The sequence below is a fragment of the Apodemus sylvaticus genome, chromosome 18 (genome assembly GCF_947179515.1).
Source record: "Apodemus sylvaticus chromosome 18, mApoSyl1.1, whole genome shotgun sequence".
Lineage (NCBI taxonomy): Eukaryota > Metazoa > Chordata > Mammalia > Rodentia > Muridae > Apodemus > Apodemus sylvaticus.
In genome coordinates this window covers 70,995,946-71,020,186 of record NC_067489.1, presented here as the reverse complement: position 1 = coordinate 71,020,186, position 24,241 = coordinate 70,995,946, and the positions used below count along the sequence as shown (strand labels likewise).

General features: G+C 57.7%; 2 protein-coding genes across 5 annotated transcripts; one reads left to right on the top strand and one right to left on the bottom strand.

Moving 5' to 3' along the window:
* The first annotated feature begins 105 nt into the window (after positions 1–105).
* On the top strand, positions 106–2,031 carry Gdf1 (growth differentiation factor 1). The gene is made up of 2 exons (XM_052161880.1): positions 106–400; positions 805–2,031. The coding sequence occupies exons 1-2, from the start codon at positions 106–108 to the stop codon at positions 1,581–1,583; spliced, it is 1,074 nt and encodes a 357-aa protein (XP_052017840.1). The 3' UTR covers positions 1,584–2,031.
* Upf1 (UPF1 RNA helicase and ATPase) lies at positions 1,628–22,994 on the bottom strand. 4 transcript variants are annotated; one of them, XM_052161862.1, is made up of 24 exons: positions 22,477–22,994; positions 14,022–14,161; positions 13,155–13,244; positions 11,798–11,965; positions 11,303–11,483; positions 10,505–10,666; positions 9,947–10,064; positions 9,707–9,805; positions 9,314–9,440; positions 9,070–9,229; positions 8,877–8,995; positions 8,387–8,551; positions 8,195–8,309; positions 7,524–7,667; positions 7,064–7,277; positions 5,620–5,737; positions 5,229–5,385; positions 4,620–4,762; positions 4,070–4,244; positions 3,895–3,976; positions 3,281–3,442; positions 2,982–3,199; positions 2,671–2,797; positions 1,628–2,518 (listed from the first exon to the last, which is right to left on the bottom strand). In XM_052161862.1, the coding sequence occupies exons 1-23, from the start codon at positions 22,690–22,692 to the stop codon at positions 2,678–2,680; spliced, it is 3,393 nt and encodes a 1,130-aa protein (XP_052017822.1). In that variant the 5' UTR covers positions 22,693–22,994; the 3' UTR covers positions 1,628–2,518; positions 2,671–2,677. The 4 variants fall into 4 exon arrangements, with proteins under 4 accessions (XP_052017822.1, XP_052017823.1, XP_052017824.1 ...); XM_052161863.1 differs by having other exon boundaries at positions 9,314–9,422; XM_052161864.1 differs by having other exon boundaries at positions 9,980–10,064.
* Positions 22,995–24,241: the final 1,247 nt, after the last annotated feature.

The following is a 24,241-nucleotide window of genomic DNA, read 5'->3' as shown; positions in this document are numbered from 1 at the left end:
CAGACACGCCCCCTCCAGGACCTCCAAGCACCCCCGACCTACGGTCACCAGCCTACTGGTCGCAGTGGGCTCCGCTGACTCTCTTGGACACCTCCTGGGAGGAAAATGCTCTCTGTCTGCCACCGTTTTTGCGACCACCTCCTCCTCCTGCTCTTGCTGTCCTCGACGACCCTGGCCCCCGAGCCAGCATCCTTGGGCCCCGCTGCCGCCCTGCTCCAGGTTCTTGGGCTTCCCGAAGCACCTCGGAGTGTCCCCACGCTCCGACCTGTGCCTCCTGTCATGTGGCGCCTATTCCGCCGCCGCGACCCCCAAGAGGCCAGAGTGGGGCGCCCTCTGCGACCATGCCACGTGGAGGAACTGGGGGTTGCCGGAAACATCGTGCGCCACATCGCCGGCAGCGGTGAGTAGGGGCTTGTGGTTACACAAGGGTCCGTGCGGCTAAGGGGCTCCCACGCGACTTGGCCCGCCTGGTAGCAAGCTGGACCCTGATTTCTTAAGTCCTTTAAAAGCAAGGACACATGCTGGTGGCTTCCCAGGGCCCAATCTCAGCCCTGCCCCCATCCCGCCACTTCATATCCCTTGATGCCTTCCTTCAGATCACGTTCCTGGGCCCCAGGTACTGGCTGGTACCTGGTCTCCTGCCCATGCCTGCAACTGCAGGCCCGGCGCCCCACGGTGTTCCTTGCTTGCAGAGGGTGCCCTGCCCCCACCCGTCCGTCTCTCCGTGCCTCCCTTCCTCCTTGTCTCAGCCCAGCCCCCTTGCTGGGCCATCACGCCAGGTCTGCTCTCTCCTTGCACCTCCAGGTCTGTCCTCCAGGCCCGCACAACCCGCGGGGACCTCGGGGGTCTGCCCCGAGTGGACAGTCGTCTTTGACCTGTCAAGCGTGGAGCCCACAGAGCGCCCAACACGCGTGCGCCTAGACGTGCGGCTGGAGGCTGAGCGCGAAGATGCACGAGGGTGGGAGCTAAGCGTGGCGCTGTGGGCCGAGGCTGAGACTCGTGGGCCTGAGCTGCTGCGTGTGCCGGCGTCACCGGGACTGCCACTGCGCGCAGACCTACTGGGGACTGCAGTAGCCGCGAACGCATCGGTGCCGTGCACCCTGCGCCTGGCGCTGTCACTGCACCCTGGGGCCACTGCAGCCTGTGGGCGCCTGGCTGAGGCCTCGTTGCTGCTGGTGACGCTGGACCCACGCCTGTGTCCCTTGCCAAGGTCGCGGCGCCACATGGAGCCCAGGGTGGGAGGTGATCCAGCGGGCACGTGTCGCACCCGACGGCTGCATGTGAGCTTCCGTGAGGTGGGTTGGCACCGTTGGGTGATCGCGCCACGTGGCTTCCTAGCCAACTTCTGCCAGGGCACGTGTACGCTACCCGAAACGCTGAGGGGACCCGGTGGGCCGCCTGCACTCAACCATGCTGTGCTGCGCGCGCTCATGCACGCAGCCGCTCCCACCCCGGGTGCAGGCTCGCCCTGCTGCGTGCCAGAGCGCCTGTCGCCCATCTCTGTGCTTTTCTTCGACAATAGTGATAACGTGGTGCTGCGACACTACGAGGACATGGTGGTGGATGAGTGTGGCTGCCGCTGACCACCCGGGACACCCTTTCAGGGACGGCCCATGCAGAAGCAGGGACCGTTTGTTCATGTTTTATTGGTGACAAAAAGCTTAAAACAAATTTGACTAAAAATTAAGTTCCATTGCGTTGGCGCAGGTGTGCCTGGGTAGGGGTTGGGTGGTTGCCGCGGGAGGTGGGGGTCCGGGGCAGGGCGCCCAGCAATGAAGGCCTCCACCCATGATGGGGAAGAACCTGCAGGCCATGCTCACGAGTTCTCCTGTGGCCTCTGAAGCTCAAACTCAAAACAAATCCTCCTGCTGCGGTGCAGGCGGTGATCCCAGGCTGCGGGGCTCGGCCTTCTCAGCACTGCCACTCCGGAAGCGTCTTGCATCTCCCAGGTCCAACAGTCAGGTCTTAGAGACAAACTGATCCAAGTACTTCCCATTCTCCTTTTAAAGAATCTTTGAGGGGATGGGGGGGGAAGAAAAGGAAAGAAAAAAAAAAAACAGAAAAACCCCAAACACCGTGTTTTCTTTAAATGAAACCCCTTAGCGCTGGGACCGTGCGCTGATGCTCCTGGCCGCCCGCTTGGGCACAGAAACGCGAAGTTCGTCCTGCTAAAACGTAGCCCCTCAATCACGAGAAACAAAGAAAAAGAACAGCGGGGCCGGTCCTGGCGAGGCCTCTCCCTCTGGCGGGCTCGGCGCTGGGCCGGCCTCGCAGCGGTGCGGGCCTCTCTCCTCTCCGCCCGCAGGGGGCGCCTGCTCCTCGGCGCTCCGCTCTGCCGTCCTCCCTGGCCGCTCTGCTCTCTGCTCGCTCTCGCTCCTCTTTCCTCTCCTCTCCTCGGCTGCTCACACAGTGGTGCTTCAGTTTTAGCAGTGGAAAACAGGTATCCATTTATTTTTATTTTTTATTACCCAGAATAAGATGCTGGTAGACTAAGCCACAAAGCTTAGCTCTTCCGCCGCTACCTGTGATCAGGACAGGGTTGGAGGGTCAGGGAAAGCAGAGGCCGGACCTGCCAACACCCACAGCTATCGTCCAGTCTGCCTAGGGAGACTGACTGCACTGGCGTGCGTGCGTGCGTGCGTGCGTGCGGGAGCTGAGCCCACTAGGCACTTGCCTTCTAGTACTGGGACAGCCCGGTGACGCCGCCGTGCTGGTACGCCCGCTCTCCCTGGTATGTGGAGTCTTGTGAGAGTGCCACATCTATCTGTGACTTAAACTCATCACCGAGGTAGCTGTCCTGAAAGGCAAAGGGCATGTAAACACAGGAAGCCACCCAGCCCTCAGAGAGTGGGAGAAACCCCTACTGCAGCCTGAGTGGCAGGGGACAGGCTCAGTTCCACAGCAGTCGAGGTCACTCACCCTTCAGAAAGGCATCCTAGAGGCCTCATGTGCCACCCCCCTCCAATCTGATGGACGCCCACCTGGGACAGTTCCGGCTGGGAGAGGCCAGGCTGGCTCATCTGGGAGGGCTGGCTCATGGACACGTAGCCCTGTGTGAGGGCTCCCTGTGAGAAGGGCTGGGAGGCCACGTCTTGGCTGGCCTGGCTGTTGGGAAGGGTGGTCTGGCTGGGCCCAGGAAGCCCAAAGCGGTTCTTCTGGCGGCCCCCACGGCCAGTCTTGCTTTTTGGGGTGCCCCGACCTGAAAGATAGCAGTGAGATATGGCGGCTACCTCTTATCTGAAGCTAGGAGAGGAACGTGGCCGTGGATGTAGCGGCTCACCAGCAGCTGGCCCGTTGGCCTGTCCGAAGTAGCCCGGTGGCGGCATGGGGGGCATGACCAGGTTGAAGGGGATGGGGATGTTCATGGCGGCCACGTGGCTGGGGCCTGCGCTGATCATGCTGATCTGGTCATGGGTCTGGAAGTACATGTTCGAGGGCCGGCCTGCAAAACACACGGGAGTCAGCTGCAGGGCTCCAGGGGCCACTGGCTGCCGTGGGCCAGCTGCTGGGCCTGCAGTCGGTAGGCAAGCGGACAAGCGGACAGATGTGCAGGGGAGGGGAGGAAATGAGAGGGCTGGTGAGGGTCTGGCTAGGGTGGAACTTCCTAGGCTGCTTGGGAGCTTCCAGAAAGCAGAGGCCAGCACAGCTGAGCAGACACAGGCTTGCTGCAGGGTCCAAGGGCAGCAGCACTCAGGCGGCCGACACACAGTGGCCCCAGCAGTTGTAAAGGGGCCATGGCCCAAACCACTAGCAGAGGCCAGAACAGCTCTTGGGGACCTGGCTGGAGAAGCTATAGACACCTACTGGACAAGTTCCAAAGGGAGGCCACCCACGGGGAACAGAGCAGCCCGGACATGGGAAGGTAAACACGCGCTGTGTGCCAGGGGCGCTCACCCTGGCTGCTGCGGTCATAGACAGATCCGGGGATGATGGCCTCCCGGGCATCATACATGGCAGTAGTCATGAAGCGGGCCCCCTGCAGGGTGGCACAAGAGTGAGGAATGTGTCAGACAGCCTAAGCCCCCAGGCCCGCCCTGGGCCCCAGGCCCGCCCCCGCCCCCTGGCCCACCGGGTTGACTGTGTTGACGAGTTTTCGAGGCTTGCTGAACTGCATGAGGCTCTCCCGCAGGTTGTTGAGCGGCCCTTCCACCAGCGCCTTCTGCTCCTTGTAGTAGCTCAGCAGGTGGTTCCACAGGGGCTGCTTCGACAGCGCCTTTGGGTTACCCACAATGATCACGCCGTATCTGCGGGTCAGCCAACATGCTGAGCCCATGGCCACACACTGACCACTGCCTAGGGCTAGCACCTTGAATGTGAAGAGCTGGGTGCTAAGAATCAAATGGCAGTGGCCACCACATTTGATTGACTGAGCTGGCACATTGAGCTGGCAGTTCAGCGGCAGGCGCAGCTCTGGGCATGGCTCGCAGCTCTCCGAATGCCGGGTGTGAGCTCAATGTGCCCTACAGGATCAGCAGGGCAGCATGCAGGCCGTAACGCCCAGTTCTCAGGACTGGGTGCCAACATGCACTGCACCTGTACTCCTAGGACAGACATGGGTCAAATGGAGGGGCTCCTTGTGTAGGCGGGAGGGTGGATGGCAGCAGTGGGCAGTGGCCTACCTTGCTCTGGTGAGAGCCACATTGAGACGCCGGGGGTCGTTTAGGAACCCAATACCCTGGTGTTCGTTGGCGCGCACGCAGGACAGAATGATGAAGTCCTTCTCCCGGCCCTGGAAGGCATCCACACTGGCAATCTCCACTTCCTGAATGAGACAGTGTCCTGTCAGTCACAACCTGGCCCCTCGCCCTCCTGCCTCTTCCTTCAGCTGCACAGGAAGGAGCTGCATGGTACATGGTACAGTATGGTACAGGCAGATGCTACAAGTCCCCGTGAGTAGGCTCCGTGGTACCAGTCCTCAGTCGTGGTATACCCAGCCATGGTTCTGCATCCGTCACATGCCCAGACAATGTACAAGTACCATGGCCCTCAGGTGGGACCAGCTGTCCTGCCCCTTCCCGCTTAACCCTGGACTGCTCTTTCTGAGACAAAGCCTTACTGAACAGCCCTGCCTGTCTTGAAGCTCACAATCAAGGCTGCCCTCAAATCAGAGACCCAGCTGCTCATGTCTGACACCCAGCCAGCTCTGATGCACTTACTGTGGTGTCTGTCAGGCAGCCCTGCCCACGCTATGTGCTCGTGTGCTCTCCTGACCACTGGGCACGGGGTACCTGGTAGAGCTTTGTGTGCAGGGAGCCGCTGAACTGCATGTACTGCACCAAGTAGGAGCGCTGGCCCTCGTACGGCGTGATGATGCCAATCTGGTCAGGCTTTGCCCCTGCCTTCAACAGCTTCGTCGTTATCTTCTCCACATTGGCTGCCTCCGTCCTGGGAACATCTCACTGTCAGTGAAAGGCTCCTCACAGGCCCCCAGCCTGGTGGACCTCCAGAAATCCACCCGAGTTGCCCGCCCCTGCCATTTTGAGGCCCCAGGAGAAACAAGAGCCTTGTGTCTTCCTCACACGCTGTAACAAGCAGAGCGACTCAGGGAGAAAGATGCTGTGGGTCTCGGGTCAGAGCCGAGGGGGAGGACGGCTGCATACCAGGGACGCAGCTGCACACCTGTTGAGGTAGGACGTGCCAGAGCTGGCAATCTCCTCCTGGCCCTGTGTCACGTAGAAGAACATGGGCTTGTCAGGCTGTGGCCATTGGAAGTCAAAGCCCTTCTTGACACGGTCCGCTGTTAAGGAAAGACAGAAGGTGTCGTCACTGAGAAGCACAGGGCCCCAATCCAGTACAGCACACTGAGGGCAGTGACGGAGCTAGATCGGCACTAGTTAAAGCCTCGCCACCCACTGGGTCCACGAGGACACTTCCTGTGCTGCCTGAGCGGTAACCAGGAGCAGCAGAGCCCAGGAACCACCCAGGAGCCTCACACACTCCAGCAGTCACATAGGGAAGAGAAGGTCCAGGCAGGACCTGGCCAGCAGAGCGGTGGTGTCCCCAATGTGGCTGCCTAGATCCACATGGCAGGCCATGGAAACACAGCCCTGAGCCAGCTCCTTCCCTGTCACAGCCCATTAATTGCACACATTCAAACCTACACTGACTCAGACATCACCAGCACGCTGAAGCTGTATGTGAGAGAAAGGGTCTCACCATGGAGAGCCCTGGCTGGCCCTGCCCTCCCTCCCAGAGAGCCCGCCTGTCTGCTTCCTGAGTCCTGGGATTAAAGCTGAGAGCCATCAGCTGTTATGACAGCTTTGTGACAAACATCTTTATGTTGTGAAGCAAGTCAGATAGCAGCAGCCTTTCACTCCACTTCACTCAAGCTTTATGGAGGACAGCGAGGCCCAGCTGGTTCCTGCACCAACCTCCCATGACAGCTCTGAGCTACAAACAAACAGCTTCCAAGGGTGTGTGTGTGTCAGTGTACCTATGTCTCTCCTGACACCACAGCACCACAGGCAGGGGCCTCCACAGGCTGCTCTGTCTACAGCCCAGACCTTCTAGGTTCTCCCAACAGACACTATGCAAAGACCCTGAAGGGGTCATTTCCATAGTTTTAGGACAGGGCCAGCACTACATTCAAAGGTGACCCTAGTGCCCTAAAATTCCCTGTTCACATAGCCTCAAACTGCTGCAGGTAAGAGGTGTCACCAGTGGCTGACCTCAGAACACAAGCTCTTACAATCTACCTGCTTGATCTCACTTAAGCATGTGATATGGTGACATCTCAGTCAGCCACCATCACAAGGCACAGCAAGCCCAGAATTCCCAGGTAGGCCCATTTACAGAGCCGCTGTGCACTGATCGCCACTGTGGAGCCACCACACACTCCAGCAGCACTGTGACTGAGGAGTTGTGGTGAGCGGCACCATGAGCTGTGTGGGGAGGGGCCATGAGGATGAGAGTAGCTGTTACCTGCAGTGAGACTGTTACCTGCAGTGAGACTATTACCTGTCGTGACTGTTACCTGCAGTGAGACTGTTACCTGCAGTGAGACTGTTACCTGCAGTGAGACTGTTACCTGCAGTGAGACTGTTACCTGCAGTGAGACTGTTACCTGCAGTGACACCATTCTGCAATGAGCCCTCGTAGAAGATGTTGGACGGGAAGGCGCTGAGTGCAGGGTGCATGCGGTATTGCACCTGCAGGCGGATGGGCCGGATGCCCAGCACCACCAAGCGCTCGAAGAGCGATTGTGACAGCCCGGCCTTGGCTGCCTTCTTGCACATCACCACTGGGCCCAGCTGGCAGTGGTCACCCACGAGGATCAGCTGCAGCAAAAAAATCCCTCAGGTTAAGGCCCCAGGCTCCATGTTCCTAAGTGCCGACCACAGGGACAGGGCTACACGCAACCGAGTGGGGAGAGACCTGCTCAGTACACACTGCTCACACACCAGGAGGTGGGCCAATGGGGCACACGGGACAGTCCGCCCCCCTTCAAAGACCTCTTGCAGGTCTTTTGTCACCCAGCACCACACAGGAGGCCACCCAGGGCCACATGACTGACAGGCACCCACCTGCTTGGCCCCAAGGACCACGGGCACCATGCACTCGGGCTCGGTAGCCTGTGTGCTCTCGTCAATGAGGATGGACCGGAACTGCATCTTGGCCAGCCTCGGGTCACCAGCACCCACACATGTGCAGCAGATGACATCTGCATTCTGGGGAAAGCACAGACATCAGGGCACGCGTGACTACCTCCCCATGGCCAGATGGCTCAGCGTGGGACCTGGAATGCCCTGTTCTCTACACCCGTGCAGCAACTGTGTGTGTAAGCACTCCTGTGGGGTACACATTGTTCTGACAGGGTCTTGCTGTGTTGCCCAACAAGTAAACAAGCCACTTCTCCTGCAGCCCAAGCACAAGCAGCAACTTTCAATGTGGTACAGCCTTCTGCAGCACGTTCCAGTTGTGCTGCCAATAATCAATAATCTCAGGGACAGTGCGAGCTGGTGGTACCCCAGGCTGAGACTCCAGTTCTGATGGACTGGTCTGTCAGACTGGAGACTGGCAGGAAGAGCAGCTATGTCCCTGACTGTGGGCACCGATCAGGAGGACAAGGGCCCTCCACATTCTCTAAAGCAAAGGCAGGCATGCACCCAGGCTCCTGTCTTGAATGGACAGGTCTCCCAGGCCCTTCTGCGCACAAGGAACGGCACCAAGGCTCCCGGGCTGGGACTGAGCTCACCATGAGAAGTTCTCTCTCGGCTGTACGCTTGAGCGCACGGTACCGCTTCTCATCTGCAGATGACAGCTCGCCTGTCTCATCCTTCAGCTGCTGCAGCTTCTGCAGCTCGGGCATGCTACAGAGAATGTGGTGGAGGAGTCAGTGCCCGCAGCAGGGTGTGGCCTGTACTGAGCCCCAGGCAGAGAGACTCACCTGTCCATGTTCCTGATCTGGTTGTGCAAAGCCAGGAAGGACACCGGGGAGTCAATGGCCTCTCGGCTCTTGGCACACAGGCGTACGACCTTCAGCCCCGTCTGGTGGATCTTCTCTGTGAGCTGGTCCACGGCGATGTTACTTGGAGCACAGACCAGCACAGGCCTGCAGAGAGTAGAGCAGGCCATCAGCATCACCCAGAGAAGCTCGCAGGGCCCATGGAAAAGCCGCTCAGCTGCGACAGGCAGGTAGAGCCATGCCAAGGTATAACACGTAAAGCTTGCTTCCTTCACCTGCCCAGCCACCATCAGTGGCGCCTCGCCCTCTCCTTCATGGGAGGCAGGCCTGTGGGTAGTGGCACACAAAAGGTACCTGTACTGCAACACTGTATATATTTTCTATGTGGCCCTGGCAGAGCCGTACAGGCCACCAGGCCACACCAGACACTGTCACCCCCCCTTCTTCAAGGCTGCTGCTACACAGCACCTACCCGTTGCCCTGCCGAGCAAGGTGGTAGACAATAGTGGCTGAAGTCACAGTCTTCCCTGTGCCTGGAGGGCCCTGGATGAGGCTGAGTGGTCTCTGCAGCACAGTCTTCACAGCATACACCTGCAAGGCCAGAGCATCAGCAGAGCTGCAAAGGAAGGCACAGCCCCACCGCCCCACCCGAGGTCCCGTGGCACCTGAGAGTGGTTGAGGTCAGGCAGCCCCTGGGCTGTGAAGCGCTTGGGCAGCTGACACTTGATGACCACATCCTCCACCTCGTGGCCCAGCAGCTTGTGGTAAATATACCCAGACACAGAGGTTTCGTCCACAGCAAAGGTCTTCAGTGCGCTCTGCATCCTACAAAAACAGCCAGGATGAGACCCACGAGAGCCACAGGTACCAAAGGTGGAGGTGGCCCCCAAGGGTAGAGCCCTCACAAACCTATCAAAAGAGGTTGACTTCCACACAAAATCCACTTGGAAGTTGTGAGTCACTTCCACAGGGGCACCCACGCTGCTGCGGAGCTCAATAGCAATCTCATCCCCGTAATCTGGCCACTGAGTTAAGTCTGTTTCCTGCTCAAAGTCACCATCTATGGGGCCCCTGGCTTCATCACTAGACCAGCTCCCCTTGGCCAAAGGAACTGCTGTAGTCAGACTCCAGGCGGCGCCCTTCACACGCGCATGCCCACACATGCACTCTCACTGTGGTGCCACTGTTGCACGTCCCACCAAGTGGGACCAGAGGAAGGACTTGTATGTCCATACTAGGGTCCTGGGGACAGCCAGGGGTCCTGTCACAGCACCCCCTCCTAGCAGAAATGGCAAAGGATACTATCGGGAACCTTGATGACGTGGCCGATCCCCTTCCACAGGGGCGCCAGATCGCCTTTGTACCGCAGACAGATCTCATCACCCTGCATGAGCCGCATATCTTGCAGGAAGGAGCAGCAGAGTTAGCACTTTCAAGAGGGCCGTGGCCTCCACCATGCAGAGTTCACATAAGGGACATGATATGGGGGACTAGGAATTTTATGCTACTTATGGTCACAAATATTTTAAAACTTAAAATCACCTCTTAACCAAATTATGACTAAATCCTCATTACCAGAGTCAGTCTTGGGCAAAGTGAAGAAGGCGATTCTCTTCTTGTTAAGGCCCAGGTCCCACCTGACCGTGATGTTATCTTGAGTCTGAACACATGAGAAACAGGGGCCCAGTTAGCCCCACCACTCGCTCACGGGCTGGGCTCCCCACAGCTCAGAGCCTCTAGGAAGACCATGTCTGTGCTGTGCTGCCTTTGGGGTGCAGGGCACAGCATCCACGGCCCGGAACTCCAGCATCTGGGAAAGAAGCAACCACGACCCCCCAACACCCACTCCCTAAGCCAGTCCCAGCAGCAAGCTTTGTAGAGCCTCAGGAGACCCCACACGCCAGGCTCTGTGGGGAGGGAAGGTGCTTTGGGAGATTGGTGGCACGGGTCCCATATCCCAGTAATGTTCTTGGAGCTGCAGACAAAACTGTGAACCAGGCACAAGGGTGTCCCCATTTGCATGCCTGGCTCCACGCAGGTGTAAGCCCAGGAAGAAACCCTGACTCAGGAGCTGTTTGGCTAGAATGTGTGCTACGTCACCTGTGACTCCTTCAACTTCTTGTCATAGTCAGCCTCCAGCTTGACCAGCGGCCCGAAGATGTTCTGGTACTGGTAAGCATCCTCGTACCGCAGCAGCACATGCTGTGGCTCCTCGTCCACGCCTGGCTTCTCCAGGTCCTCCAGGGTGGCTGAGGGATTTTCCTATGGCCAAGAATAGTGCCATGCTTTCCCTGCTTAGCCCGACCGAGAGCTCAGAAGGAAGCCAAGGTCTCTCCGCACAAACCCTCGTGGGCAGAGAGTGGCCACTGTGCTAGGGCCTGCACTGAGCCTGTTGTCCTGACGGCCATGGGCATGCTCCACACCATTCTAACCCCAAGAAACCTGACAACGGCACCCCCAGGGCCCAGCACAATACTCAGGCCCACAACCAAGAGCCCTAGATTTGGCTGCCAGAGTCGCAGGCTTCCCCAGCAAGCCAGGCCCATGTCCCAGATCCTGTACCAGCATGCCTCCCCGGGACAGGCCGGCGGCACTCAGTGGGCCTGTCTGGGCCTGCGCACCCACGTGCAGACCGAGCTGGAGGAGCCTAGCAGGCCTCTGTCCAGAACTACTTAGGATTCTGCTTAGAGGTGCCCAACCGGCACCCCAGCCAGAGTAGACCCACACCTAACCCGGAGCCCTGACCTGTCATTTGGAATAAGGACAGGGCCCTCTGGAGTAGGACTCTCGTTACAGCCTAATACAGCTAGTAACTCAGACCATCCCCTGCAGAGCCCTGGGCCATGCCCTCCCGCCCACCTCCCCAAGGCCAGTGCGCTTCAGTCTCAGGCGGCTCACCTTCCAGAGCTCCTCCAGCTTGTTGATCTGCTGGGCAGTGATCTGCCGTGCTCTTAGCTGCTCCTGCTCGGAGGGAATCTTCACCAGCCATGACAGGAAGCACCGGTCCTGGATCAGGGGCTGCCACTGTGAGCTGTCCCAGTTGATGTCCTTCAGGCTGCTCTGGCTGGCACAGGGCTGCCTGTGCAGGGGTGGGGCAGGAGAGAGGGTTGGGACCCAGCCCAGGAGGCCTCTCACCAGCCAGAAGGCAGCAGCGTGTACAAGCTCAGCCCTGGCCTCAGCCCACAGCAGAGTTGCTGCTTTCCTTTCTTTGCTTTTGGAGATAGGTTCCAACTGGGTAGGCCTGGCTGGCCTTGAACTCAGAGAAACTTCTGCCTCTGCCTCCCCAGTGCTGAGGTTAAAAGTGTACATTAGCACACCAGAACAGGCTTCATTTTATAACCTAGTCCCAGCAGAGCCTGTCCTGCGCAGCCCAGGCCTGCGGCGGCCGCTCACCTGCACAGCAGCACCACCACAGAGTCGGCCTTGGCAGGAATGAAGCCCAGCAGGAAGACGTTGCGGCAGCCGCAGTTGTAGCACTCCAGCACTGTCTCGCCCAGAGGCCCGTCCTTGTGCAGCGTCACTTCCTTGCATTTTGCCCTCACGAGGTGATTTACAATGTGGCTGAGACCAGGAAACCATAGCAGTTAACATCCCAAGCCTGGCTTTTTCAGCACTTCCAGGTCTGGTACCCAATGCAAAATGCTCAGTACTTTCATCATCCGTCAGCACAGGCTTGACGGTCACACCTCATGGGCACAAGTGCCCAGGGGGCCCCACCCCACCCCACCCCATCTACCTGCAGAAAACTTCTTGCTGGCTCACACAACCCAGGTTTCCCTCCATTTCCCACTTTCTTTAGCCCCAGCTCACAGTGCTAACTTAACCTCTGGCAGCCGGCCCAGCAACGGCTCCTTCCAGGTCCCCTTTTCTCAAGCCTAAAGAAGCAGGTCACCTCCTGCTATCTGTACCAAGGGGCTGCCCTGAGGACCACAGCTCCCATCCCTTCCTCCCGTCACATATGAGGACACGGCCTACCCCAAAGGTGGCCCACAATGGCTGGCCACCTCATCCCTGAGGGCCCGCAGGCTCTGCCAGCTCTTCCTGACTTTTAGTTGTCTTTGTGTATGATCCCACGAACCCCTCACCATCTAGCCATTCTTGGCTTTGCAAATCTTATTCCTCCTTCTCCTGAGAATAGGAGGTCTTGGTCCCTTAAAGTGACTTTTAAAGATGCTAACCCTTGCCTCACTGTAGACCTGGTACCTACAAACCTTCTGTGGCATTCTTTTTATAAAATGTCCTCAGAAACAAACCACACCCCTGCTGGCAGTGGGACACAGGCACACCTGGCTCAGCTGTTTCCAGCAGTGTTTCCTGACAGTAGCATAGAGAGTCAACATAGAGCTGGGGCTCAACAGACATACTCAGGGATAATTCTAGCTCTTCCTAATGACTTGGGATCTTGAACCATTAGCCCCAAAGACAATCAAGTTAGCTGGCTCACTGGATGCCCTCAGCTTCCCAGGAACGAGGACAGGCAGGCCCTGCCAGCCTCAGCTCATGAGACAGGCGCAGCTTGAGAACGGAATTAAGCCAAACTCCTCCCATAATGAGCGAGCCAGAGGCTCAATGGAGGGTAAACGTGTCGAAGCGTGCGTTCACACGCCACCATCTGTTTACATCAAGTTACAGCAGTCAAGGGGAGCCCAGGTGCACCGGCACCGTCTCACCCCAGCTTCGCTCCAACATCGCCGGACGCACAGCAGCCCTAGCATCACTGGCTAAACACACATGCATGGCCATTAGCTACCTGCCAGAAGTATTTCCTCGGCCATTGCAGAACCACTTCTTGCTGGTATTACAGTAAACCACGCAGGCAGGATCATGGATTCCGCAGTAACTGGAAAAGCCCAAACATCAACAGTCAGTGCTGGCCTGCAGCTTCCAGTTTGGTTTAGCAGTGTGAGGGCAACACAGATGCCTGGGCAGCACGGGCCCAAGGCAATCCTGGTCCTTCCCCTTGAGGCTGCAGGTTTCTAACAAGGTTGTGATTGTGGGAGCACCTGACTCCAGAAGGCAGGTGCTGTGCACCCAGAGAATGCTCAGGCTGACAGTGCTAGGAGGCCCCTGAATCACTGGGTCTCCACAGCTCTGTTGTGCACTGGGCAGGCTGGGGTATGAGGTGTCAAACCAGAAAACAGTCTCCCTGGGCTCCCTAGTGGGCTCCTGGTGGAAAGGAGAACTAGGACTTACAGGTCAGCCTGCCTGTGGCTCTGGAAAGCTGTTTTGTCCTGGAAAACACTTGTCAATCAGGAGAGAGCCTTTATAATGGAAGGCAGTGTTGTGTGTGGAGGGGAGAGGCCAAACTAGCCCTGTAGAGGGCAGCAGGTGGCTGCAAAAGCCCCAGTGAAGACACAAGTTCTGGCCTTACAGGTTAGCTAGCCGAGCTGGGTATCCCACAACAGACATTCCAACTCCTTCAGCCCCCAGTTCCCTCATGTGACCCTGAAGGAGCTGAGTGAGTGAGGAGCTGTGCCCTGCCTTGGCTCTTCAGGGTCCTTGCTGCGCACAGGGCTACGGCAGGAGCCCCACGGCACAGCCCTGAGAATCTGGGGTGTTAGGTGCTGTGCTCAGGGCTTTGACCGAGGAGCAGGGACTCTGCAGCCCCGCAGCCTACCTGCAGGCGTGGACGGGGAGGTCCTTGGTGTAGTACGTGTCCTCTTCATCTTCCTCAAAGTTCAGCTCAGCCAACAGTTGGCTGGTCTTGGCCACACTGTCATCGACAGCCCCATTCTGCAAGATGCCCTCTGGTCCAACCTACAGAGAATACAGTATCACTAATGCAGGCCACCAAGGGCACCCAGAGGCCCCACTCCTGAGGTCTCGTGCTCCTATACTGAGCAGAAGGATTAAAGGCCATGATGGCTGGAAGCCTGGGGTCCCACTCAGTCTGGCCGTGGAGCTCTCAGTCAAACTGTCCCCACAGCCTAGGTGCACAGGACAAGATGGATTCTTTCAAACCTGTCACACACACCCTAGGGATAGCCATGTAAGCAACGGCACATGCCCAAGTCCTACTAACGTGGAGGCTCTGCAGGCTGAGTTATTGCCTTACATGCCCAGGTTGTGCCTTACGGTGAGGAACGCACAGCCACGAAGGGCCTTAAAGTCACAGCATAGGATGTCTGCACTCAAGCCCCACCACTGAGACCTGACTGGCCTGAGGGGGCACGGCTCCACCATCACCCCAGGAACCTGTTCCAGAGCACTAAGTCAGCATTCCCAGCCCTTGGCCACTGGGCGGGTGTCTTCAGGAACCTAGAAGAAGCAAAGCCCCCAGGCCAAGCACCAGGACTCAAGACAAGAAATAGGAGCAGCCGCGTCCTGATCAACCAATGGTGGGCTCTCACTGTGGTTATCAGCCATGCTGTCCCCCCACCCCCCAGCCTTCAGCCACCTCTCAGTACAGATGTGAGCCTTCCAAGCTGCATGCAGACATTTACCAGTCTTTTCTCACACCCTAAAAACAGTGTGCCCAAGAAAGGCTAGGATGCCTGGGTCAATTCCCAACACCACCAAAATGCACCCTTTGACTGGGAAACATGGGGACTCAGCCTAGTTGCAGTCACCTTGTGTCTGTACTGATTCTAGAGGCAGGCAAAGGAAGTATGCTCTGCTCTCTAAAAGCTTTCAGACAAGGAAGATCCAACATAACTTCTGGATTCATCTTCCTCAGCACTAGATAGAAAAAGAGCCTCGTATGTGCCAGGCAGGAGTTCTACCAGTGCTCTCTCTAGCCTTGGCCCCAACTGTCATTGCAAAGATCTCTTAAAACAGTGACAAAAGATACAGAGCGAGCCAGGTGTTGGAGGCAGAGGATTACAAAAAGTTCTACGCTGGGCTGATGCCTTTAAGTGAGCATGTCAGTGTTATTATTCCTCACTGTGAAATGCCTGTCCCACAACAGCCACTCAAAAAGCCCTCTCAAGAGCCACAACCACTCTGCACTTTGTGTGAGTGTCATGGTACTGGGGATGGAGTGTCTATAAGCAGGACCAGGACAGAACATGATCGGCTCACCTCCCTACCAAGGGTTACGAGTTAGGACCCTCACCTTACGCAAAACCCCTGCCTTGCTAGATAGACCCCCATGAGGTTCACCAGCATCTGCCTCTGAGCTCCAGGCATGAGCAAAACTGGTAAGGGTACAGTGTCCCAGTGCCACATCAGCCTCCAGGAGGCCAGCTGCACGTGCTAAAGCACTGCACGGCAGATGCCAGGTTTGCTAGCACTCAGCACTCTGTGGGGTGCATGGGATGACACACGGAAGATGACAGCAAGAGCCCAGAGCCTGCCTGGACCTGAGCTCTAATGGGGCAGGTCCTACCCTAGATGGCCCTGTTGGTCTCACAGGCCTGAAAAGTAGAACAGGGAGACCGGCAACCTCCACACCTGCTGCTGAGGTGAGCCATCGCTTCTCCTCAGGCCACGTCATTTTCCACTCCCCACTGGGCACAGAGCTCCGATTTCTGCCTGTCTCTGCTACGAACAGGTGTCTGCTACACACACACATGGGGCTGAGGTGGAATCCTAGGGTCATCCCGAGTCACCACCCTGTGTAGCCGATGCCTGCTCATGTGCTGTTGGCTACTCTGTTCCCTCTGCCATGTGTCTGTGAGCCCACTCCCACCCCATGTGGTGGCCTGGCCTGGAATTTTGACAGATGGTCACCACTGTGAACAGAGCAGGACTAGGAGGAGGGAAGCATCTCAGTGGGATCCTGCCTCAGCTTCTCATCCCACAAAGCCCTGAGGATCCCTACCAAGTCCTTTAGGGATGGAAGCTGTTTCCTGACTGCTGGACAAAGTCACCAGGTTAGGTGGCAGTGGAGCTGGGATGGAGCCCTGAGAATTCTGGGTGGGCACACCCTGCTGAGCCATACCCCAGCCAGAACCATGCCAAGAACCAGTTTTCTGGGCTGACTACAGTGGTGTAGGAAGAGAGAGAAGCAGATTTTGGCCAGGCAGTGGTAGTGCATGCCTGTAATCCCAGCACTTGGGAGGCAGAGGCAGGAGGATTTCTGAGTTCGAGGCCAGCCTGGTCTACAGAGTGAGTTCCAGGACAGCCAAACCCTGTCTCAAAAAAAAAACAAATCCAAAAAAAAAAAAAAAAAGAGAGAGAGAGAGAGAGAGAGAGAAGCAGATCTCAGAGTCCACACCCAGCCTGACTACAGAGTCTCTCAGGTTAGCCAGAGATCCTGTCTCAAAAATAAAATAAAAAACAGAGAGAGAAAGCTGTCCTTTCTGCATGTGCAAGCAGTCAGGGGTGGGGCTGGGACCACCAGGACACTGAGGTCCACTGTGCTCTCATCCCTCATGCCAGCTAAGGGACAAGATGTCCTGGGCACCCTGAGACACAAATACAGGATTCTCCAGCACCCCACAAAGGCCCAGCTGGGACTCCTCTACTACATTTTGTGCCTGTTAAAGAGAAAGCACCTTCAAGTTCTCAGAGACACACCTGGTTCCAGACGGCAACAAGATGAGTTAAGACCAAGGGACAACACCTGGCACAGAACAAGGCCTGAGCCCACAGCAGGTAACACAGTAAGGTTGAATGGGCGCTATTGCCTTGGGTAGCTCAGGGCTTCAAGGCCTTGCCCCATGAGGGAAACCCAGGGTACAGCTCCCATCTCACCAGACTGAAAGGCATGCGTCAGGTCGCTGTCCCAGGCAATTCAAGGGCCAAGGCTTGATCTCTCAGGCCCCACACAGGAGAAAGTCTGCTCTAACACAGTAACATTTAGGCACACCCTGAAGTTCTCAACTGAATCAAGGCCAAAGGGGGCCTAAAGACTAATTCCTACAAAATACACAGAACTCAGACCCTGTGACAGAGCTTCCAGAAGAAACTTATAGCCAGGCGGTGGTGGCACACGCCTTTAATCCCAGTACATGGCAGAGGCAGGCAGGTTTCTGAGTTCAAGGCCAGCCTGGTGTACAGAATGAGTTCCGGGACAGCCAGGGCAACACAGAGAAACCCTGTCTTGAAAAAAGAAAAAACCAAAACCAACATCAAAACCAAAAAAAGAAAAAGAAACTTACAAAGGCTCAGTCCCCAATGTGAGCTGCTGTGACCTCAGACAGACATGCTCAGGGGTTCACGGGCCCACAGCACCAAGTCTGCTGGCTGGTGCCCTAGGACCTTGGTTGGCATATGCTGCCCTCACCCTCAGCTGGGCTGGCCAAATGCCTCTCGAGGTGTACTGCACCTGCCAGGGCAGCCTCGGATCCATATCTGGCCCCAGGGGCTGCTTTTTGGTCTACTCCTTGTAGGAGCCCCGCCCCTGAAGAGAGCCTGCTCTCCAGGAGGCCCCAAGAGTCTTTGCCAAATCCATGTCTGCCCTCCAAAACACAAACACTGAGATGCAAAGTGAGTCATCTTTTGTTCTCCCAGGCCCTAAGCAAGAAATGAGTGGGAGCTGTGTAGCCCCAGGTGGCTGGCTACAAAAAAGTGGGGTAACCTTACCCCAAACCAATGAACAGCCACATCCCTTAAGCTGGCCTTTCCAGCCTCAGAGCAGACCTCAGTAAGTGTGTGGATAAAGACCCAGCTGGGGCTCCTCCTGACTAGTGTGGTTCTGAACTTTAATTTGGACTCAAGCTGAGCTGTAGCCATTCTGACCTACAAAGAGGTGACAGTTCAACAAGAAGCCCTCCTTTCTCCATCCTTGGCCTTTGAACTCTGCTCTGGGTGCTATGAGCTCACCCTTTCTCCCACGGGCACACAGGATAGGAGCACACAGGTAGCAGAGAGTGGTGAATACAGATGACCTGAGTGCACAGCTGACTCCAGGGGCATGCGACACAGTGAGAGCAGAATCCTGGGGAACCACACCCTCACAGGACGGCACCCTTGAGTCCCTTGAGTCCCTTGAGTCCCGAGGAAGCAGCAGTGCTGCAGGCATGCTTCCCACCCAGGACAAGGCTGTGGAGAGCTGGAACAGACAGACTGTCCCAAACCGTGAGAACACCTCAGCTCAGTTACCACCAACCTGGCGTCAGGACTCTAGGGCCTCTTCTCTCACTGGCCCAGAAGGGCAGGGCCAGGCTCAGCAGCCTTAAGGAGAGGGCTCTGCTCACACGTCCAGAGGCAAGCATACAGCGCTGCCACAGAATCCCCTGCTTTACCCTGCAGCTCCACCACAGTCACACAGTGCCACCTTCTGCCAGCTCTCCTCTCAGCCTTGCCTAAGGCCTTCTGTCCAGGGCAGGTCACAGGGCCTGCAGCCCCAGGGCATCCAGGCCATGCTCTCACCCAACTCACAGGCTGGTGCCCCAAAGGCTTCCACTGGCACGCAGGTCATCCTGACTGCCACCTTCCTCAGTGTCTCAGACTGGGCACCATGAGCACGGGTAAGGCCTTCCTCCACCAGTCCACCAGGCAGGAGGAAAAAAGGCACCTTGGGGCTGAGAATAGAAGCCAGGCCATAGGCTGCCAAGAGCTCGTGTAGGGCAGAGGAGCACCTGAGGGTGCAGAGCAGCACCCAGTCCCAGCCACGAGCACAGTGAGGGACGCACCACAGGAGAGCCAGTGGCTCTAACAGTTCGTAAAACTACTCTCACTTTACATCAGCTGGGCCCAGAGGCAGGAGGCACTCACAGAGACAGGAGGCGCTCACAGAGGCAGGAGACCCTCACAGAGGCAGGAGGCGCTCACAGAGGCAGGAGACCCTCACAGAGGCAGAAGACCCTCACAGAGGCAGGAGGCGCTCACAGAGGCAGGAGACCCTCACAGAGGCAGGAGGCGCTCACAGAGGCAGGAGGTCTCTTACTCTGCTCACTCCTCCCTGGTAGAGAGAGCTGGGTCAGGAGGCTAAGTACAACAGACTTCACAGCCACGCACCCCACAGCTCTGCTCTCAGTGCCCCAGCACTTTAATCGAGGACAGGTCCCACATTGGGACCGTGCAGGAGGCTGAACCCTATATGGTGTGGCCCATGAGGCTGAGGAGCCACCTGTGGACAGTGAGGCTGGACAGGATGATAGGTCCCTGTGAGGAAGACAGACCAAGAGGCGATAGGCACTGAGCACAGCAGCACATCAGAGTCCTAGTTGGTACCCAAAGCCATTCCAGTACAGGCACACAGTGCTCGCTTTCTAGCACTCTGATTTTCCCTATTTCACTGATGGCAGAAGGCCTATGTGCTAAGCATGTGACAGTGGAGACTGCCACGGGTCCCCAAATACCCATCTCATCACAAGGGCAACCCAGTCCCCCCCACACAGCTCCTTCTTCGCTCGTCCTTGTCCTGACAGCGCCTACAGTCAAGCCCTACTGAGGCTTCTCCATTAGTAGGTCCTGCCCCCCACCCCATCTCACTGTTGGGAAGAAAGGTGAAAGCAGCCCTCAGGAGAACAGACCAGGCGCTTCTCCCACAAGCCTGCATGTAAACCACAACTAAAGTCACCTCTCAGTCCTCCAAGGAAATAGGAATCTGAGAGTCAAGAACCGGGAAAAACAGCCTGTCTTATCTCAGGACTCTGCATGACAACACCAGCACGCTCTTCCGGGACGTCAGGGTTCTAATGAGCAGCAGGGCCTTGCACACAGAAATGGGGGTTCTCTGACATTGAGCCAACAGTCCTCTACCTCTAGACCTCAGGGTCAAATCTCCACCCAGTAAGCATCCAGAGCCACGCAAGCAGTGGCACACAAGACACAAGATTCTTCCCCTACAAACTTCTCCCACAGGCACCTTCCGGCTCTGTGCAGCGCAGCCACTCAGTCGCACAAAGAATACACCAAGACATGTCAGCACAGGGGCACTGAGGCCATGACAGCAGGACAGGAGGCAGGCAGAGCAGTGACCTGTGCACAGTGAGTGTCTGCCCAGCAACAACAGGGCCCCGCGTTTTGTCTGCACTCCAAAGTAACGAGCACAAGCACGACAGACACAGGACAAGTATACTATGCTATCTACCCAGCACGGGGAGGGCCTGGGACATTTACATCCACAGTGGTCACAGGACTATTAGTGGCTGAAGAGAGGCTGGGGGTGCAGGGACTCAGGATGCTAAGATATTACTTGGTCTTAAAGATGGTGGCCCAAAGGGCCGCTGTGCTGCCACCTTCCCAGGGATAGGTACAGGCTCCATGACCCTGCTTCAATAAAGCTGGGAGAGGACCTCCACTGGTTAACAGGAGGAGCTCAACCTACTGGGTGGGGGTCCAGCCCCCCTCAGGACCCTCTAACCAAAGGCCGTGTGAGTGTGACCCATTCATCTCAAAGGATGAATAAAGAAAACCAATGTTTCTGGTGGCTGAGGACCCTGGGTATGTTAAGGGAGGATTTCTCCACTTTCCAGTTCCGCTCCCTCTCAGCCCACAGATGCAGGTCTCCTAATACAGGACTGAAGGTCCTCCCTCCTTTCCTTGTGGTGAGAGGCCACAGGTGGGCGGCAGCTCATGGCTCAATCTATGACTTCAACTGGCAGAGCAGGGCACACCCATGTGAGCACACGCACAGCACAAGTCTGCTTGGCACATCAGCTGAAAGACCTTGAGATCAAGCAGCCCACTTCCACTCCTGGCCTCCCCAGATCACAGCCTGCTGCAAGGAGCACCTCTCCAGGCCCATGAGGCCCAGACGAAGCAAGGAAGGAAGGTCTACCCAGTGGGGAGACAACAGGAGGACTGGCCACCTCACTCCTCCAGGCAACCTGCTCTCTTTCCCCACCTCCCTACACTAAAGGTAAACAGCTAGAAACAACAGGCTGGCACACCTGATCCTGCATCGCAACAGGGGCTGAGTCAGCCCTCTCTTTCTATTAGGGCTGAAAATGAGCCCAAGTGGGTGGTCTACCCACAGGCATGACTCAACCAGGCAGCTTGAAGGCCCTCCCGGAACTCAGTCTGAGATCACTGCTGAAGACTGGTGGTGGCTCCCTAACCCTGAGGAGAGATGAACTGCAAGAACACCTGTGGCTCTAGCTTGCAGTCCCCCCAGCCAACGCCAGAGAATACAGGAAAACAAAGGAGAGGTTCCCAACACCAAGCCAGCCATAGGGAGGGAGAGCCAGGGAGGTAGGGGTGGCCTGTCCCTGGACCAAGCTGAAATGCCTACGTGGGCAGCCTGTCATTCAAAACAAAAGCCCCTCCCCAGGGCACAGTCACACATGTGATACCCATTGTGGTTGCCTCTGAGGAACAAAACTCAAACCCAACTTTTCCAAGCAGAGCCTAAGAGTTACATAACACCGGTTTCAGCAACAGGCAGCCCAGAAGGAAAAACAAACCGGCAGTCACCTCTCCAGCCACCAAGTGGGCTGTTTCCACCTGAAGCGCCCAAACCTGGCCCTCTCCTGGGAACCCCTCCACCAAACTAAATGAGCCCTGGCTGGAGGGGTGGTGGATGGAAATGCCAAAAGGATGACATGGGGTGGCTCGGCTAGCCACGCGGGTGACCCTGGAGGGGAATGTGGGTCCAGAGGATAGCAACTGAGGACGGACCACCTAGGGCCAGAGAGAGACCTAGTGTAGATCAACGTAGACACACCTAGAAGGGGGGTGGGGTGAAGGAAGCTCTGGCTTAAGCCTTGAGCCTGGGCAGACCCTGCGCTATAGGAGGAGGGATACTAATGCAGTCACTGCCCAGCCTCACTGGGTGGAGGAAAACAGGGCAGGTGGCAAGGAGCTGGGACCAGAGGAGATGGTAGGTAGCTGGGCCAGAGCAGCAAGGACTAGGATAGGTGGCAATGACTGTGGTAGGTAGACCTGGGAGGGGTAGTTGGAACAGGTAGCTGAGGGGGAAGCAGAGATCTGGAAAGAGGCAAAGTAAACGGGAACCAGAGATCTAGGGCAGTAACAAGGAGCCAAGGTAGCTGGCGGGTACCTGGGCAGTTAGACAGGAATCCAGGGTGGGTAACCAGAGCTGGTCAATAGGGAGTTTAAGGAGCCAGAGTAGGAAGCAGGTACTGCTATCTGGACCTGGAGCCGGTAGCTCGGACCAGCGCCGTCTAACTGGAACCTGGCTCAGGATCACAGGGGCCCAGGGCTGGTTAACTGGGACCTGGCGCCCCAGCTCCCGCGCCCGCCCGGCTTCCGGCGCCGCCATGCGCCGCTCAACTCACTTGCGCGTCGAGCTGGCCGGCCGCGCCGCCTGCGCCCGCTCCACCCGGGCCTCCCGCGCCGCCGGGGCCGCCGGGGGGCGTCTGAGTCTGGCTGGGGAGGGTGAAGTCGGTGAACTCGAACTCGGAGCCCTGGGTGTCGGCGCCGAGCAGCTCGGCCTCTTCAGTGTCCAAGAAGGTGAGTGTCTGCGAGCTGGGGCCGTACGCCTCCACGCTCATCCTGCCGCCCCGGCCGCGCCTTCTGCCGGCGCCTCACCGCACTCGAGCCCGAGGCTTCGCCTAGGCCTAGGCCGTAACCCGGAGCAGCCGCTGCGGCCGCCCTGAAAGCTGGGCGGGCTCCGAGACGGCCGCCGAAAGCAGAGCCGGAACGCCGGCTCTGAGCTCTGAGTTGCCGCCGCCGCCGCCGCCGCCGCGCCCGTCCGCAACGCTGTTCGCCTCAAAGCCGACCGCCGCTCTCAGCCCCCTGGACAGGAACCGCCGCCGCCGCCACCGCTGCGGTGCGCGTGCGCGAGCCCGACGCTGGCACAGGTGCGCGTGCGCGAGCCCGACGCCGGCGCAGGCGCGCGCGCTCCTCCCGGAAAGCAGCCAACCGCACCGGGGCACTGGGAGCAGAGCGGGAGGGCGGAACTCGCCGTGCGTCTGCGCGAAGAGGCGGGACTTCAACCGCCCAAAGGACCAGGGCTCGCGAACTTGGCCCCGCCCCAACCGCTGCCGAGTGATGCGCATGCGCGGCCGCCTCTCCGCCCGGCTTCAGAGCTGGATGCTCATTAGGTGCTGAGGCTCTCTCCAGAAGGTTTTGGGTGTGGAGGCTGTGGCACGGGGACCGCGCACCCATACTCCTTGAGCCCTAGTTACCCTGTCTGTCACTTGGCTCGTGGCTATCCTCAGTATTCATGGATTGAACAAATGAGTAGGGAGCGGGGACTGCCAAATGGTAGTCACTGCTACCTGTGGCACTCCTGTGAAGATAACTGCTTCTTCTTTTGTCTTGAGATCAAGTCCCACTGGTCCGGGCTAGCCTGGGAATCGCTGAGAAGGAGTCAGATCCCCTAGAACTAGTTACGGATGGTAATGAGCCCCCCCCCCTTGTAAGCTCAACCCTGAGCCATCTGTCCGGCCTGTTTTGGTTTTGATTGAGGGTCTCATACTGTAACCCAGGCTGGTTTGGAACTCTGGGGAATTCTCCTGCCTCAGAGTCCATGGTGGTGGGATGACAGGTGTACATGCAACGTTGGCCACAGAACTCAGGGCTTTTGTGTGCTAGGCAAAAGCTACCAACTGATGAGCCGGCTTCGAGACTTAGAGGAACACACTCCTCCTCCTGTGCCTCCTTCCCACTCTCAGTGGAGGAAGTGGGAGTGTTGCAGCTCTGAGGGGAAAGGCTTCCCCCACAGAAGTGCATCAGCTCTGCGTGGGGTGATGTGGGGTGGGGGGAGTGTGGCTCCCCACACCAAGCATCTCAGCTCTGCTCCAAACGGTACCCTGTTAATTGGGAGGCAAGGAATACAACGAAGTCACAGCACACAACAAACCTCACAGGAGATTGAGACGGAAAAACCCAGGTGGGTGGCTGCCTCTGCCTGGGTGGATCTCCCAGGAAGTAGAGGGCTAGGTGTGGTGGTATACTGGGTGGCTGCCTCTGCCTGGGTGGATCTCCCAGGAAGTAGAGGGCTAGGTGTGGTGGTATACTCCTTAAAACCCGAGTGCTCAGACGTCGGGGGCAGGAGGATCTCTGTAACTCTGAGGCCAGCCTCCTCTACAGAGCGAG

What these genes read in the sequence shown, in the direction of transcription:
- Gdf1 (XM_052161880.1), top strand. Translation starts at nt 106, where the DNA reads ATGCTCTCTGTCTGCCACCGTTTTTGCGACCACCTCCTCCTCCTGCTC. An exon ending in GCGCCACATCGCCGGCAGCG is followed by an intron (nt 401 to 804) that starts GTGAGTAGGGGC and finishes TTGCACCTCCAG; the next exon opens with GTCTGTCCTCCAGGCCCGCA.
- Upf1 (XM_052161862.1), bottom strand. Translation starts at nt 22,692, where the DNA reads ATGAGCGTGGAGGCGTACGGCCCCAGCTCGCAGACACTCACCTTCTTG. An exon ending in CGTCATCAAGGTTCCCGATA is followed by an intron (nt 9,441 to 9,706) that starts GTATCCTTTGCC and finishes AGCAGGAAACAG; the next exon opens with ACTTAACTCAGTGGCCAGAT. An exon ending in GCAGAATGGTGTCACTGCAG is followed by an intron (nt 5,738 to 7,063) that starts GTAACAGTCTCA and finishes TTTCCTTAACAG; the next exon opens with CGGACCGTGTCAAGAAGGGC.